The 15,280-nt window shown below is 38.3% G+C and overlaps 2 protein-coding genes across 2 annotated transcripts in view; one reads left to right on the top strand and one right to left on the bottom strand.

The window, feature by feature from the left end:
- The window catches only part of cfap36 (cilia and flagella associated protein 36), a gene marked incomplete in the record, with an annotated part of 11,251 nt that extends 7,106 nt beyond the window's left edge, over window positions 1-4,145 (top strand). Inside the window, 5 exon segments of the mRNA XM_037685893.1 lie at window positions 1,767-1,936; window positions 2,042-2,226; window positions 2,801-2,965; window positions 3,318-3,410; window positions 3,632-4,145. Coding sequence (XP_037541821.1) covers window positions 1,767-1,936; window positions 2,042-2,226; window positions 2,801-2,965; window positions 3,318-3,410; window positions 3,632-3,715 — 697 coding nt within the window.
- A 1,723-nt stretch (window positions 4,146-5,868) lies between these two features.
- On the bottom strand, window positions 5,869-14,399 carry LOC119412418 (serine/threonine-protein phosphatase 4 regulatory subunit 3). Its single transcript, XM_037679423.1, has 16 exons — window positions 13,935-14,399; window positions 13,389-13,444; window positions 13,164-13,262; window positions 12,469-13,092; window positions 11,252-11,329; window positions 10,250-10,366; window positions 10,005-10,121; window positions 9,377-9,508; window positions 8,990-9,092; window positions 8,860-8,901; window positions 8,402-8,560; window positions 7,894-8,063; window positions 7,669-7,808; window positions 7,414-7,559; window positions 7,196-7,329; window positions 5,869-7,105 (listed from the first exon to the last, which is right to left on the bottom strand). The coding sequence occupies exons 1-16, from the start codon at window positions 14,074-14,076 to the stop codon at window positions 7,001-7,003; spliced, it is 2,364 nt and encodes a 787-aa protein (XP_037535351.1). The 5' UTR covers window positions 14,077-14,399; the 3' UTR covers window positions 5,869-7,000.
- Window positions 14,400-15,280: the final 881 nt, after the last annotated feature.

Below are 15,280 nucleotides of genomic sequence, written 5' to 3'. Positions count from 1 at the left end.
CAAGATACTAAACGGCTAATCTTTTACATGATTAACCACATAGGTGGAGAAACTGATGGGGACTGCCACGTGGAAGCCATTTAAAAATTTTGATTTGACAGTACTATGACTTGGGGTTCACTCTCAGCTACCACCATACCATATTTCAGCTTACTAGTATTATGGCAAAAAAAAATCTATGACTTATAGTGTTTTTTTCATTTAAGCTGTGGTGGCCATCTTGAATTTTTTATTTGAATCCAGTATTTATGGGGCATTGCTCTCAGCTACCACCACAATAAATTTTAGCTTAATATCTCCAAAAACTGCTGATTCATAGTTTGTTTCATTGTGAAAAATGGTGTCTTTGTTTGCAAATTACGTCGCCATGGTAACGGGAAATGCCAATAAAAGCAATAGGTGCCGAGCCAGTCGTTTTGATATAACATTTGTGGGTGTACACGGTGCAGTTTGGGCCTCATTAAAGTTGAAGGAAGAGTAAGACCCAGTCCCTAATTAGTTTCAATAATTACACAAAATGATTTGGACAGATTTGTGTAAAAACTTTACCAATAGAAGGAGGTTCTGGCTTAAAATTCCTAAACTAAACCATCATTGATCAAACTGTGAATTGATTTATGGTGTTTCAAGCTTCTCTTATTTACTGTGCATACAGACTGTGCAGGTATCTTGAAGCTCCTACCTTAGATCTCTAATGGGATTTTGTCAGTGACAGCCAGGCCAAATAAAACACTGAGAATCTAGTAGGAGTGCGGTTAAGCTCCTTAGGTCTCAGCTAATTTAGGTTAGCAGGATTGATGGTCAGCATGCAAGTGAGAAAATAGTATTTCAGCTCCTTTGTCTTTTTAAGGCTGCCGTGGGATTCCTCATACTGTTCATCCTTTTTTAGATCACTGCAGTCTGATCTGACTATCAATTTAAAAAGATTTTGGCATCTTAAAAAAAACATAAATTAACATACCATTCTTCTGCATATACAGTGAAGGATTTATTGTCCCCCATCTCCAATATAGCACAATATCATTTTTAGGACAACTGACATTTTTATTCTCAAAATATCAGTTGAATTCTGTGTGAAGTATATATCCAAGATTAATTACTAATAGATGTCTTATGGAGTCTATGTGTCCCTGCAACTAGATCTCTCTTTGACTGTGTCTGTTCCTACAAGCAAATGTGTTGCAGAGGTCCACACTAAAGCAATTCAAATAAAATTAGGCCAAATTAAAGGATCTATGTTTGGCTCCCGGCTGACACCTGGTAATAAGTTAAAGCACAGAGCTGTTGACACGTGGACAACCATCACTGTCAAAGTTTTAGTGTGTGGTGCTAGTTCTCTCATTCAAAAGCTGCATGGACAAAAGATCGGTCAACTTTAGAGTAGACAAATTCTTATTTCATGTAGACTTCTAAAGATTATTTGTACTACCGTATTTTTCGGACTACAAGGCGCACTTAAAATCCTTTTAATTTCCTCAAAAATCAACAGTGAGCCTTATAATCCGGTGCGCCTTTTAATTCTTGTTGTGCTTACTGACCTTGAACCAATTTTATGTGGTTATTGTGAATGAGTTGAATAAAGTTTGACTTATCTGTTTTGTTTTTGCTTAATACGCATTATAATCTGAAAAATACGGTAATCTAAATATAGACGTAAATGTTTGTGGAAAGATCAGATCATGCACATTTAAATCAGTGCTAATTAAAAATATTAGCTTTGTGTTTGTTCCAACATTAAATCTTTTTTTTTACTAATTTATCTTTAGAAGATCAAAAGAGGAATATGAAGAGCAAATGTCCAGGAGGCTGCTGGTAGAGGGGGATATTGGTGCCACTTGCAGCAGAGGCTTTGATAAGCCAATAAAAGCCAGTGGTGATGCTCTGATTACCACATTAGCTCCAAGCCAACAAAGCAACGCTTCCAAACCCACATTAGGTGACTCAAATGACAACTCAGATATAAGTTCACCTACTAATGTTAATTTTTGAACGTGTTAAAGCATGTTATTTTTTTAAAACATATTCAACTTTTGGTGTCCAGATTGTGGGAAAAACAGCATCCAGTCCAGAGTTCTTCCAACAGTTAGAGCTCCAGCAAAGTTCAGCGACGCCTCCAAATCCGAACGTCCTCAAACTGTGGAGAAGAGCAGCAACGGCAGCCGAACTGCAGCTGAGGGTTACCTGGAGGAGGCCTGCAAGGGAGTTGGCTTCTCTAAATCGTGCACAGTGAGTTTGAGACAGTTACGTCGTCATTTCCCCAAGTTCAGGATCTTTGTGGTCACAGTCAGATTACATTCACATCAAAATACTGAATATACCTAAACAACTTAAGGAACCCCAGCTCATAATGCCGTATTTTTGGGACTATAAGGCGCACTTAAAATCCTTTAATTTTCTCAAAAGTCAACAGTGAGTCTTATAATCCGGTGCGCCTTATGTATTCTGGTTGTGCTTACTGACCTCGAACCGATTTTATGTGGTACAACTGAACAATGTTGAGCACGTATGAGTTGAATAAAGTTTGACTTATCTGACTGTTTTGTTTCGCTTAATGCGCTTTATAATCCGAAAAATACGGTAATACTCCACTGACTTGTACAGAAGGTATCAGGCATGATGGCAACGTCACTTCAATGTCAGCTGTTCTTGATAAGTTCATCACTCAGGAAACAATCATGTTTGACTCATTAGGACTTTTTATTACTGCTGACTTGTTCAGCTTGGTATGTTTGGTGTTTTTAATTAAAGACCCAGCAAGCTCAAAGGTCTCGTAACTCAAACCAGCCCTTGTTCCCTGCAGCAGTCGTCAGCAGCCTCGGAGCAGCAGCAGCTCCAGCAGAGGGCGGTGTATCTGTGCCAGCAGCGAGACAAGCTGCACGCACTGAGGAAAGAACAGAAAACCAAGCAGACACCCACACCAGAGGTGGCACCAAGCAGTCCCACAGCAGCAGCTTCCTCTGCCCCGGTAAACACGGCCTGTTTTTGCCCTTAGTTGTTACGTTCCACATCAACCGCACATCTGTAAGAAACGTTTAGCGTGAATACTGTTCCTACAGATGGAGAACATGAAGGTAAACACTGGGTTACTCATTTGTACATTTTTATTTTTGATCGTTTAACTTCGTCTGGATGTGACTTGTCTCAGTAAGTCAGGAGCTCTCACACAGTTTTTAACCTCTTGAGTGTTTCAAGTTTACTTTGTTTTATTTTTAAGTTTTCACTCCATTTTGTCTCACATTCACCCGTTTCTTCTTTCTCCTAATTTACTTGATTTTTGTTTTTTATTCTCATCTTTCTTTTCTTATCTGGTCTGTTAGGAGGCAGTGGAACAACCCCAGACGAATGGGGCAAGTTCCCCTCCTCCTGCACCTCCTCCTCCAGCACAGCACTCTAACTCCTCTAAACAGAAGGTGATCCATCAGCTGCCTGATGAGAACACATCTACTCATTCATGTTTCTCTAGTTTTCATCTGTTGTCCTTTTTAACACAACTTTAAGCTCTGTCTTCATCTTTTAAACACAAAGAGGTATTGGCTAGTTAGTTCATACATGTGTGCTTGGCTGAATCCAAGCAGTATGATTTTGCCTAAAGGTCATTAACTTCTGCTCCTGGTCTGATCTGTTCACTCAGGAAATATCTGCAGAGGAGAGGAAGAAGCTGCAGAAGAGAAAACACCTGGCTGAAAAGCTGAAAGAGGAAGTGGTCAAGAAATAACTTTGCTTCCAAATGCAGTACTCCTGTTTTACCGTCTGCACCACAGTACAATGCTTGGCATCTTCCACACTGACTGACTGAAAAATTAAAAGTGAGACATTATTTTATTTGCATTGTTTGCTATTTACAAATAACCTTTCAACATCATGTTTTAGCATTTGGATATATACCATTTAAGTGTTTTAAGATGTGATAGGCCTCATTTGTTTGCTTCAGATATATGCATAAATCTGTATTTTCTACTTTTCATTTTTAATGAAAAATATGTTCATACTCAAAAAAAGAAAAAAGGAAATCCCCAGAGCTGCAACTGTTAATTATGCAAGCACTGGAGCAATTAATTGGCTTATATTAGTTATTTTTCCTGCAAAAATGCTTCTGAAATGTTAAATTTTCCTCAGGGTTGATGCAAAATTGTTTTAATAATGTTTTACCATTATTATTTTTTTTTTACATTAAGGATAAAATATAATGGCGTAAAAAGTTATAGTACAAAAAGTACACCTTTGTTTAATTTGTATTATTCCAATAGTTCAAAAACCAGATCTTACAACTGAGTCTTTATTTATGGCACAATCATACGGCTATTTTTCTAAAATCAGTGAACACAGTTCAAATCTGGCCATGCGGTGAATAAGCCGACTTGAGTCTGTGAGAAACTTTGATCCATGCAATGGTGAAGGTGTAGTTAGCTTGTATATGTCCTACTTTTTACATTACCAAAGGGATGCTTCTTTCATGTAGTACCTCATATTATGTTTGAGAGATTAACACTTGTAACTAAAGGGGCCAAGAGAATGGCTTGTTTCTTTGTGAGGAGCGCAGTATTTATTTTCAACTCGGTTTTCAATTAATGCAATCATGGTGCACCAGTTTCTATAAAAGTCAAATGATGTATGTTTTAATAAATCCTATTTTGTAGAAACGACTTGGACTCCAGACTTTTGAGTGGTTAATGAAGTATAAAGCTTGCCAACAAAAACTCTAAGACATGAGTCATGACATGTAGCTGATGGTGTGGTTTCTTGTTCATCCCGGACACGACGAGTTCTACCCCCCCCCCCCCCCCCCAACTCAAAACTGGTGTGGTTCGTAGCTTCAAACTGCACAAAATGCTACATTTATGAGCACTAACTTTAACGTGCAGATTAATCACACTCCCCTCCTCCCTGAGGATCATTAGGGTTTTTGTTTTCCTGGCTCACAGGAGGCGTTTTGGTCACATGCATTAAGGCGAGACAAACATCTTCAACCACAGAAGTCTAGTTGTTTTGGTTTTAAACCTTTAGGATTCTGTTATAATCCTGAGAGAAAATATTTTATGTTGCTTAATTACAAATTATCTTTCATTTAGATTCACAAATTAAGTAAAAATATGCCTAGTACTATAGATGAGGGCAAAAAAAAGCATAGGTTCACAAGATCAATGTCAGGGTCACATTTAATTTCAAAACTTATCAAATAAACTCATACAAATGTTAAGAATGAATAGTGGTAGTAAATGCACTTGGTACAAATTCATTTAAGAGCAGAAACAGTTGATGCAGACTGAGGGGAAGAAAATTCACTGTTCAACTCCTGACGAGCACACTGGCTAAACTTTTTGTTTCGGCCCTACTGCCTTCGGTGCGGATCGGATGTCTACTTTTAAATCCCTTCATTTGACTTTGTGCGCATGTCGTGAGACCAAGAGAGAAGGAGGGGGACAAGAAAACGTTTCCACCCGACACTGAAACTATCCCACTGCTTTTTAAGTGAAGACTCGATACGCTGAAAACCTTCATCGTCTCAACTGCAGGGGTTGAGTCTTTTTTTTTAATCACAACTAAAAACAGCTCAAATTCTTTTAACAACTTGTTCCTTCAACTTATTTTCAACTGTAGAATTTTTATACATGGAAAACCTATAATGTTAAACAAAGCTCATCTCAACTGGGAAACCTTCAAAGTAGGAACAAAAGCCCCCCCTCCAAAAAAACAATTTTTTTTCTCCACTTATTAATGAACGCCGTGTTGATCAGCTAACAACATTACAGTGCAGACAAAGTGGGTGGCTTTTGGTTTCTGATTAAAATAAACGTCTGGATGGAGACTTGACCTTCTGAAACAAAAGTGGGCACTAAATTAACTTGAACCCCCCCCCCCCATCACCACCACTACTGGGTTAAAACCAAATGTTGAGCTGTCATTAGATATAAATCATAAAAGTAACATTCTTAATTGGACTAAAATACAAAACTACAGACATCTTCAAAATGTCTGTCAAAGTGACTTTACTGCAGTTTTAATGTGTATTTTTAGAAAAGTATTTGCAAACTTTTCTGCATTTTACATCGAATCAGATTAGACTGGAAAGGTAGAGTGACTTCCACCCCGATAATTTTTTTCTCTCACAAGGAAGAATTTCCTTCCACTTTCAAATTACATCGTGAAAAATAATTAAGGGGGGGTATATGTACAGTACTTTTGTTGAAATCCAGGACGTCCGACTAACACAATCCTGCGACTGTTTTGAGCAAACTGATGCAACGGCCTTTTAAGAATTGAGTCCTGCTCTATCCGATCTAAGCATCATTACAGAGGAGCGTTCGAGTTTGATTAGTCACTTCTCCCCCCCTTTTAATATTTTGTCTATATTTCTGTTACCAAGATCCCTCTACCTGTGACAGGGCAGCACACATTCAGCTCCATCCAGTCAAACTTTTTATTTATTTGATGGCTAGTCCTGAAAGTCTGAGAGGCCAGCTGAGCAGTTAGACTGACTGGTCGTGGTTTGGCTTCCTTTGCCTCTGGAGCCCACTGGTCCAGTTTGGTAAATGATGTAAAGGGCTGCCGTTGAGCCATGGCTTCCTCGCTACGGTTGCAACAGCAATACAGTAGAGTAAAAATAAACAGTGGAAGAGTGATTTCCACAATCTGCAGTTGTGAATGATGGAGGAAGGAAAAGAACAGGTGAGTGCAGGCAAAGACCAGTGAAGTTCTCCTCAGGAGGAAGAAAAAGAAAAATGTTGGGCATCTTAGGGAAAGAGTTACGTGTAAAAAAATGTTTTAAAAAAATCATCAGTCTGAAGGAATAGACTGATATGTCTTTCCAGAGAAATTCTCCATCTCCTTCCTCAAAAGGAGCAAACAGCAGAGTTCAGGACTGAGAAAGGCAGGAGCTCGTCTTCGTCTTCACGGTGAGACGGGAAGGTGGCACGGGCAGGCCGAGGACCGATGAGACGACCAGAGGAAGGGGGACGGGAGGGACTCCACTTCTGTCCACTATGACTAAGTGAGATTAGCCTTAAGAGCTCAAGCGAGGTCGTTTCCGTGGAGACTTCTCTTCCTCCTCATCTTCTTCCTCTTCATCCTCATCGTCAGGGTAGTCCACCAAACCAACCAGAGCAGTCTGTAAGAAAGTGGAGGAGAAATTAACAATGCGTTCAAGCAAAATCAGATAAAAAGCTCGTTTTAGACCCTCTTTATAAAGACAGGTTACCTTTACGACAGGTGTGGCAGGAAGAGCGACTGCTTTAACTGAGGAAGATGAACTGTTTGGAGCTACTGTAGGAGAGGCAGGAGGGACTGAGGCAGACTTCCCATTGTTGGCACCGTTGGCTCCGTTAGCAGCTCCTAAAGAAACAGACAGCAAAGGTGTTGCATTTCAGGAGGGAGGGGGAGGCGTCCATGATGCTGCCTATATTCAGTGCGGTTTACCCTTTTTGGCTTCCATGAACTTTTCATAGCTATCAGAAAAGTCCTCCTCCATCCTCCTCTCCACTGCCTCTCCATCTTCGTCATCCTCGTCGTCATTGAACCACATCTCTTCATCCTCATCTAAAGACCGTGCGTCTCTGCGATATCTACGAGAGCGAACCTTGTATTATTCAAGTGTAACTGAGCAGTGAGAAATAAAAAAACTTTAAAAGCATTAGAGCTATGACTTGATGCGTGTTTATTCAGGCGACTGACTTGTTGAGTTTTTGACTCTGGCGGTCTTTTTCCTGCTCGTATCGTCCTTTCAGCCCCTTGAAAGTCTGGACATACTCAATGGATTCAAGCGCCGTGTAGAAGTTATCCACAATGTGAGCGATAAGAGATTTGATGTCCTCCTGTGAAGATGAGGAGAAAGAAATCCAACTTTGTGCACACACAGTGAACATATTTGATCAAAGCACAGTTTGAGTGTTTACACACCACTTTAATGAACTCAAAGAGCTCGATGATGGCAGAGTTGAGAAGATTGTATCGGGTGCCGTTGTCCAGCAGGGCGTTAATGACTGGCTCAAACAAGTTCCCTTTAATAATGTAGCGGTTGTAGTACTCATCTTTTAGTCCAATGATTCTGCGCATGAAACGCAGGGCACCTTGTGGAAAACAAGAAGGATTTTGTCAAATAAAAAATGCTATAATTGCATCTAAATTTGAGTAGAAATATAACCGTTGGTGAAGTACGAAGCAGCTTTTCAGCTTATGTACTATTTAAATATAATGTACAGGGTAATATAATGGTAAATATAATGTACAGGGTAATATAATGGTAATATAATGGTAAATATAGTGTATAGGGTAATATAATGGTAATATAATGTACAGGGTAATATAATGGTATTATAATGGTAAATATAGTGTACAGGGTGTGACAAACTAGCAGGGTAACCATTAAATTGAACAAGGACAATAATGTGCACATAGATGGACTTACAAAGAGCAAGGAAGGTGTGCTTTGAGTTCATGAGCACCAGCACTCTCCTGAGCAAGTCTTTGTTCATGATGTAGGTCTTGATGTGGTAGGTGTGGTGCTCCACGCAAAAGGTTAGAAGCTCCAGGATCAGAGCTAGCAGCTGAGCTGTCTGGAAATTGTCTAAAAAATAAAATTCTGTTAAGAATATTGTAAACATGCAAGATGATGCAATGCTCAACAATTTCTAGAAATTCTCCTTTTTCAACCACTTGTTCATGAAGTGATGCTGCAGCACCAATGAAGATCATTTAAAGATACGTTTCACTTTTGAAGGTTTTTCTTCTGGGAAAACAATTAATTGGAAGCAAAACTAAACTTGAAGGTAAAAATATAAATGTCTTGAACAAGAACAAAGTCTATACGGCTCAGTAGCATGAAAATAGAACGGTTGAATGTTTACTGAAGTAAACAGAACCCACCTGGACAGACAGGGTTTATCTTTGCTGAACCCTCAGGCTGATCTGAAACACAGTAATGCAGAACAATCAGTCAAAATGTATTTTATCTTACAATCTGAAATATTTTGCCTGTATGCCCCCCCCAGCTTACCCTTTGAGTTCTTGTCATGTGCGGTGTTGGCCAGCAGAGGAGCAGTGAGGACGTGCATGCAGTACTTGTAAAAGAAACTCAGAAATTCTGTTTTCTCAGTTTTCTACAAGAGATTGCGCAACAAAAAATTGTCACTGATGTTGGACAGAACAAACGAGTTTACCCCCTACCAGCAAAGACACTTTGTTTTAGGCAGAAAAATAAATATCATGCGTTGTGTATTATTTATATCCAACAATCCAGGAAATTATATAAAGTCAAAACATTGGGATTTATAATTCCTACGTGAAATGAAATACAAATAGGGTTCAATCAGAAGGCAGCATCAGTTGTATAAAATATAAAAACAGATTTTATACTAGCCAAAAACATAATTGTTTTGCTCACATTGGTGGAAGCTAACATGTTCTCTGGGTCAATGAGTGTCCTGAGCAGACCCATCAGCTGGACAGCCCCTCCTAACTCTGGGTCAGAGTCACAAATCATCTGCTTGATCACAACATTAATCAGCAGAACATCCTAAAGTACACACACAAAAACACACAAAGAACAAGTTGCAATTATTACAATAAAATTCCAAACAACATTTTTGCAAAACTAAACAACTGCCATGCCACTGAAACAAAATAGATGTTTTTAAGAGAACTCTAAAAGTATTTTGTGTACACAGCTGATAGAAAAAATGTAAACAAGACTTCTCAAACAAGTTCTGAAACCTATTTCTTCACGACTGAAGTGTTGATGATGATGACAATAATTAACTGTACCCTGAGTGTTAGTTAAATTACATCACCACACACGATCAACTCTTATTTTGTACCGAGCCACAGACTGGAAATTTTAAATGTCCACATTAAATCACAGAATTACAAACAAATCTAAGAGCACATATTTCCAGATGATTTATTTGCAACCACATTGTGTTTTATACAGCGTTAAGACATACTACTTCTTACCATAATAAATTCAGCAATATTCCTACAAAAGAATAACTGCTGTGAATATTAATGCTTACATCTTCTGCTTGCTGTGGTTCCTGCATGACAAACTCCCTGACCATAGAGGGGCTGAATTCCACCAGGTAAGAAAAGATGTCAATAGCTGCCGCTCTCACCTGCAGGTCATCCATCCCCTGAACAACAGGAGAAACAGTTGCAGAAAGACAAGGAAGGAGTTATACATGTGCATACTTTCCTAGTAATCCACATCAATTATATATATATAAGCATTATTAATATTTAAACAAAGCTTGCATCATACCATGACTATTTCAAGAGCTGGTAAAATTCCCAAGTTTGCCAAAGTTTTGTAAAAGGCATCCCTGTTTTGAGGCTGCAACGTTTGTGAAAAAGCACAAAATTCTTTGACAAAGTTTACCTGAGGAGTGAAGGGAGGAAAAGCAAATGTTATTGCCAGTACAGACATCATTAATTAATGAATATAACTTAACTTTTATCAACTTTATTGTCATTCAAAATTGTATAGTGTACCATGTCAAAATGAATGAAATAAAAAAAAATAAAAAACTTAACCAGAGACAACTGAGGAAAAACAACACAAGTAAAATGCCCCCACAAATGATGTGGAATGAGATTGGTGAATTTACCGGTAACTTGCTTGTTGGGCTCGTTATGTTAATTAAGCCTGTTCAGGATGCCAGGTTTGTTCTGTGCGTTATCGTTACATCAGAGTAAATGTCTGTTCTTGCACTTTGTGAAATACACTTCCTAAATAAATGTGACTTATGTATGGTTTTTAACTCTTCATGAGGCATTTTTTGAATGATGCTACCTATACTCTGGAGCGACGTATAGTCTGGAAAATATGGTAATTTACATGAATTTTATAGTTTGGTGTTTAGAGCAGAAAATGCAATTCTGGTGCGGATACAAGCAATGTGCAAATGCTAGCGAATGTCCTATATACACGTAGACGTACGATAGATTTATAGATGCATGTACAGTACATATAGTTCAAGTTATGTTTGTCATATGCAAGGTTAACACAGGGTTAACAGTACAATGAAATGCTTAGGACGAGATATTTACATTTACATTATGTATATATACATACCAGTACATACACAATACACACAGCATTCATGCCCGAGTTAATTAAAATATACTGCTTATTTTGGGTAAGTTTTTTTTTTACTGAAATATGTCTGCTATTGTGGTCACTTCATTAGTGACCTGGGTTGTATACAGATACGGGGAAATGAATGGATGAATTGGGGAAAGAGGGAGGGACAGTTTAACTTACCAGCTCTCTTCTTTTACTGTCGTCTGTGGCTTCATCTGTGAGTTGTGCAAAGACCTCTGTCAAGAACTTCTCATCCTCCTGTAGCAAAGTCAAAATGTGTTTTAAAAATATGAGCAATTAGGAATTTTTAAAGAAATTTATATAAAAAAATAAATAAATAAAAACCAAGCAAAATGTATTCCTGTGACAATTATTTGAGCTTACCACAATCATTTTGAATAATCTTTAGAACTGTTTCCATTTACCTGTAGAACAGTTAGAAGAAACTAACAGAAAATATTTACTGTTTCTACTTTTCTGGATTTGTTTACATCTTCCCCTTGCTGTGTTTACATGATAAAATCCTGTTTAGTGGTGCTTCACTTGTGACTCATGAACAAATGTTCTCTTATTTTCTGGCGTTGAACCCAGACTTTGTTGAAAAACAAGTAGCAAAAATTGTTTTCTGTTCACATTTTAATTTTAAGTCCAATAAAAGAGATAACTATCCAAACAGCAGAGTAATTTAAAAAATAGTGAAACACTGAACTGTTTGTAAAAAATCATGCACCTTACACATATTTGCCTTAGAAATAGGTGGACTATAAAACAATAAAACCTTCATTAAAAAAGCACTTTCCTCAAACATCACATCAAAATAAATAAGCTCTAACACACAATACAACCTATTTGTTTGATTACCTTCCAAGAACATTTTAATTAGTTCATCGTTAAGTTACAAAATCTGATATATTTACATGTATTTCTCACAGCCTCAACTCTTCTAAAATGATGAGAGTACATTTCACATTTGCTGCGATGTCACATCTACCCATCAAACATCCACACAAACAATGGATTTTTTTTTGTCATTCATTTGTAATTCTGCTTAAACCATTCTTTCAGTAAACAAAATAAGTTGTTAAATGCATATCTGCGACCTAAAACAGAGGAAAACAATGCATCTGAGTATTAAATGGTAAATGGACTGTACTTATACTGCCTTTCTATCTTATCAAGATACTCTACTAACACTTTACACTACAATCTGTGCCCTCATTTACCCATTCATACAGCACTCTACTAGATCTATACAAAGAATAATCAGTGCTTCATCACATTCATTATGACAATAAACGTAACCCATCAAACAGTATTGTTCTACACAAAGAACATTTGAATGTTTTATATTGTTAATTGTGCCTCAAACTGAAAGTAACCTTGTTTGGATTTTTTACCTGCAGCATACTGACAATCTCCACTTTGTTGAAGAAGATGAAAGACGTCAGTGTGGACAGGAAGTTCTCCTCAAAGACAGAGGGAGTAGGCAGGATTATGTCCTGGATGTATTGAACCCGGTACGTCTGGTGGATCTTTTGCCGTAACTCTGAGTCTGTGATAGGAATCACTTCCTTAAACTTTGCCGTCTTGGTCAAGAACTCCCGGTGTCGTTTCGGCTGAACCAGTGCGGGGTCGTACTCAAGGCAACCCACCACATCCATAATACAGTCGTCAGAGAACATAACCTCAAAGAGGGCTGCTTTGTTGAGGAACAAGACACCTCGCACAATCTCATAGAGGTGATGTAGACCCTCTCTGTTGTCCAAATCTTCACACACTCTGAAGAGACCTAGCAGTTTCTTGATGTAACCCTCACTCATCAGCGCCAGGGCAAGTTTCTCCCTCCGAATTGGTGAGGACAAGACAGAGGTAACCAGATCAGCAATTTCCTCAAGTCTGCTTAACTCGCAAGGAGGGAGCTCAACTAGATGAGTTGTTTCTGGAATCTCCTCAAAATGGTCTTCTTCTGACTCATCAATGGGGTCCTGGGTGATGTCCAGAGCAGGGTCCTTACCCTGAACCTAGGGCATAAATTGTGAGTAGTTATTAAATGAACAATAACACTAAAATAACAATTATAGCAGAATAATACCTGACAAATCTTCTCCCAGATCTCATCACAGCCAGCCTTTTCTTGGAAACTTAAGGCAAGATCATAATTATCTGCTTCGGACCAGACGATCAGCGTGTCCTGGAAAGTAGAGGTAAAAAAGTGCAGTTTGGCTCTAAAATCCTTTCTTAAATCAGTATTAATGTAGCCAGAAAAAAAAAAAAAAAACACTTTTCTTCAAACAGCAAAAGCTAATAAGCTATTTACCTGTTGTTTCTGATATGCTGTATTTGGACTTATCTTTGACTCCAACAGCAATGATCCTAAAAGAGATAAGTTACTTAACTTGATTAAAAATGATTCATCAACAATAGCCAAGTTTAAACAGCAAGGTCCAATTAGTTTGTCCTAAAGTTAGATCTCCGAATAAAGTAGAATAAAAAAAAAAAACTCAAACAACTAAGTACAAAATTAGCCAGGTTATTTTGTATAATATCTGTATGTGTTCAGACTTATATTCAGTAATAAATTTTAACATGTACGAGTCTGGGGCCCGTAGTGTGATCACGTCGTCTGTTAAAACAAATGAGCATGCGAACTACAAAAATCCAAAAAAGTTCTTATTTCGAACAAGGTGACTGCCAACGTGATATTCGTCAAACGCAGTCGGCTCCAAATACCACATTTAATTTACAAAAATATTATGAGCCGTACTAAAACAAACGCCGTTCAACTGAAGCGCTCTGTCAGGATAAGCTAGCACGCTAGTTAGCCAGCGTAGCGTAAATGTGGCTAAGCTAACCGACAACTTACCGTCAGACTCAGCTCGAACCAATAACGAAATCCCTTTCAGTCGCTCCACAAAAGTGGACGAGACGTGTCCCGTGCCCCGATCGTCCCACTGCCGTTCTTCATTGAGGGTGTAAACTTTCACTCGCCGCCGTGTGTCCGACATGGTGGTTAACCGAGTCGGAGCTAGCAGGCTAGCTGGCTGCTAACAGACTATCGCTTCACCCCCGTCTAGTGTTTTCCTCGACCTGTTAACTTTTTCCCCGCCTGCATGTTATAAAACATGCGCTTCTGAATTAACTTTTAAGATAACCGAAATATATATCTGGGACTACTTCATCGACACATTACGTCTACAACCTAAAGCTACTAAATACAAGGCCAAATGTTCAAGTAGTAACACTAAAAGACAGCACAACAACTCTGACGGCCTCCCAGCTAACGTCCACAGACCACCATCTTGTAAGACGATCTTTTTCTTCGTAGACGTCAATCAAGCGCGGTGGGCGGGGTTTATCAGAAATGAAGCCTGTTAAGGTCAGCCCGCCCCCTACTGGTTAGTAACGTAATAGCAACTGCAGTCACCTGCAGATGTAGTACATGTACTGTACATGATGTACAGTACAAATTTAATCACTACAGTACATTACATTTAGCAGCCTATTGATTATCATTGAATTATTATTATTATTATTATCATTATTATTGTTGGATGTAACTGGGACCCTGCGTACATAATCTCATTCCACCACATGTACCACATGAGATGTGAATGACAAATACATCGCTCTGAATCTCTGAATCTGAATTACTACTGACAGCTAAAGTATAATTAATTTTTTCTAACTAGTTTTACAATGATATTGATATACCGTAATCGTTTAACCATCCTATACCCATCCATCCATCCATCCATCCATCCATCCATCCATCCATCCATCATCTTTACCCGCTTCTTCTTAAAAGAGCTAATGTCCATATAAAAATGGGAAAACATCTTAGATTTTTTTTTCTTTTTAGTCATTGGATTGATCCGAGTGGACCAACGGCAAAGTATCACCATAAAATCTCTTCTAAATATAATTTTTTTAAGTAATGTTAGCCAACTTCTTTATATATATAAATATATTTTCAAAGGAATTGTACTTTTTGCAATCTTTTGAAGTGCTCTCTTATTCTATAGCACTAAATGACAAAATTATGTCATCTGGACCAGTTTCTTTAAGGGAGAAACGTTTCATCTTCCATCAGGAAGACTTCATTGGTCTGCGTCCTGCCAACCAAATCTGTCCCATAACAAGTAGTCTTCATTGCACACACACGCACACACACACACACACACACACACACACACACACACACACACACAC

The sequence above is a fragment of the Nematolebias whitei genome, chromosome 1 (genome assembly GCF_014905685.2).
Source record: "Nematolebias whitei isolate Nwh7 chromosome 1, NemWhi1, whole genome shotgun sequence".
Lineage (NCBI taxonomy): Eukaryota > Metazoa > Chordata > Actinopteri > Cyprinodontiformes > Rivulidae > Nematolebias > Nematolebias whitei.
Note: the sequence above shows the minus strand (reverse complement) of the source record. Positions and strands in the feature narration are given on the sequence as shown.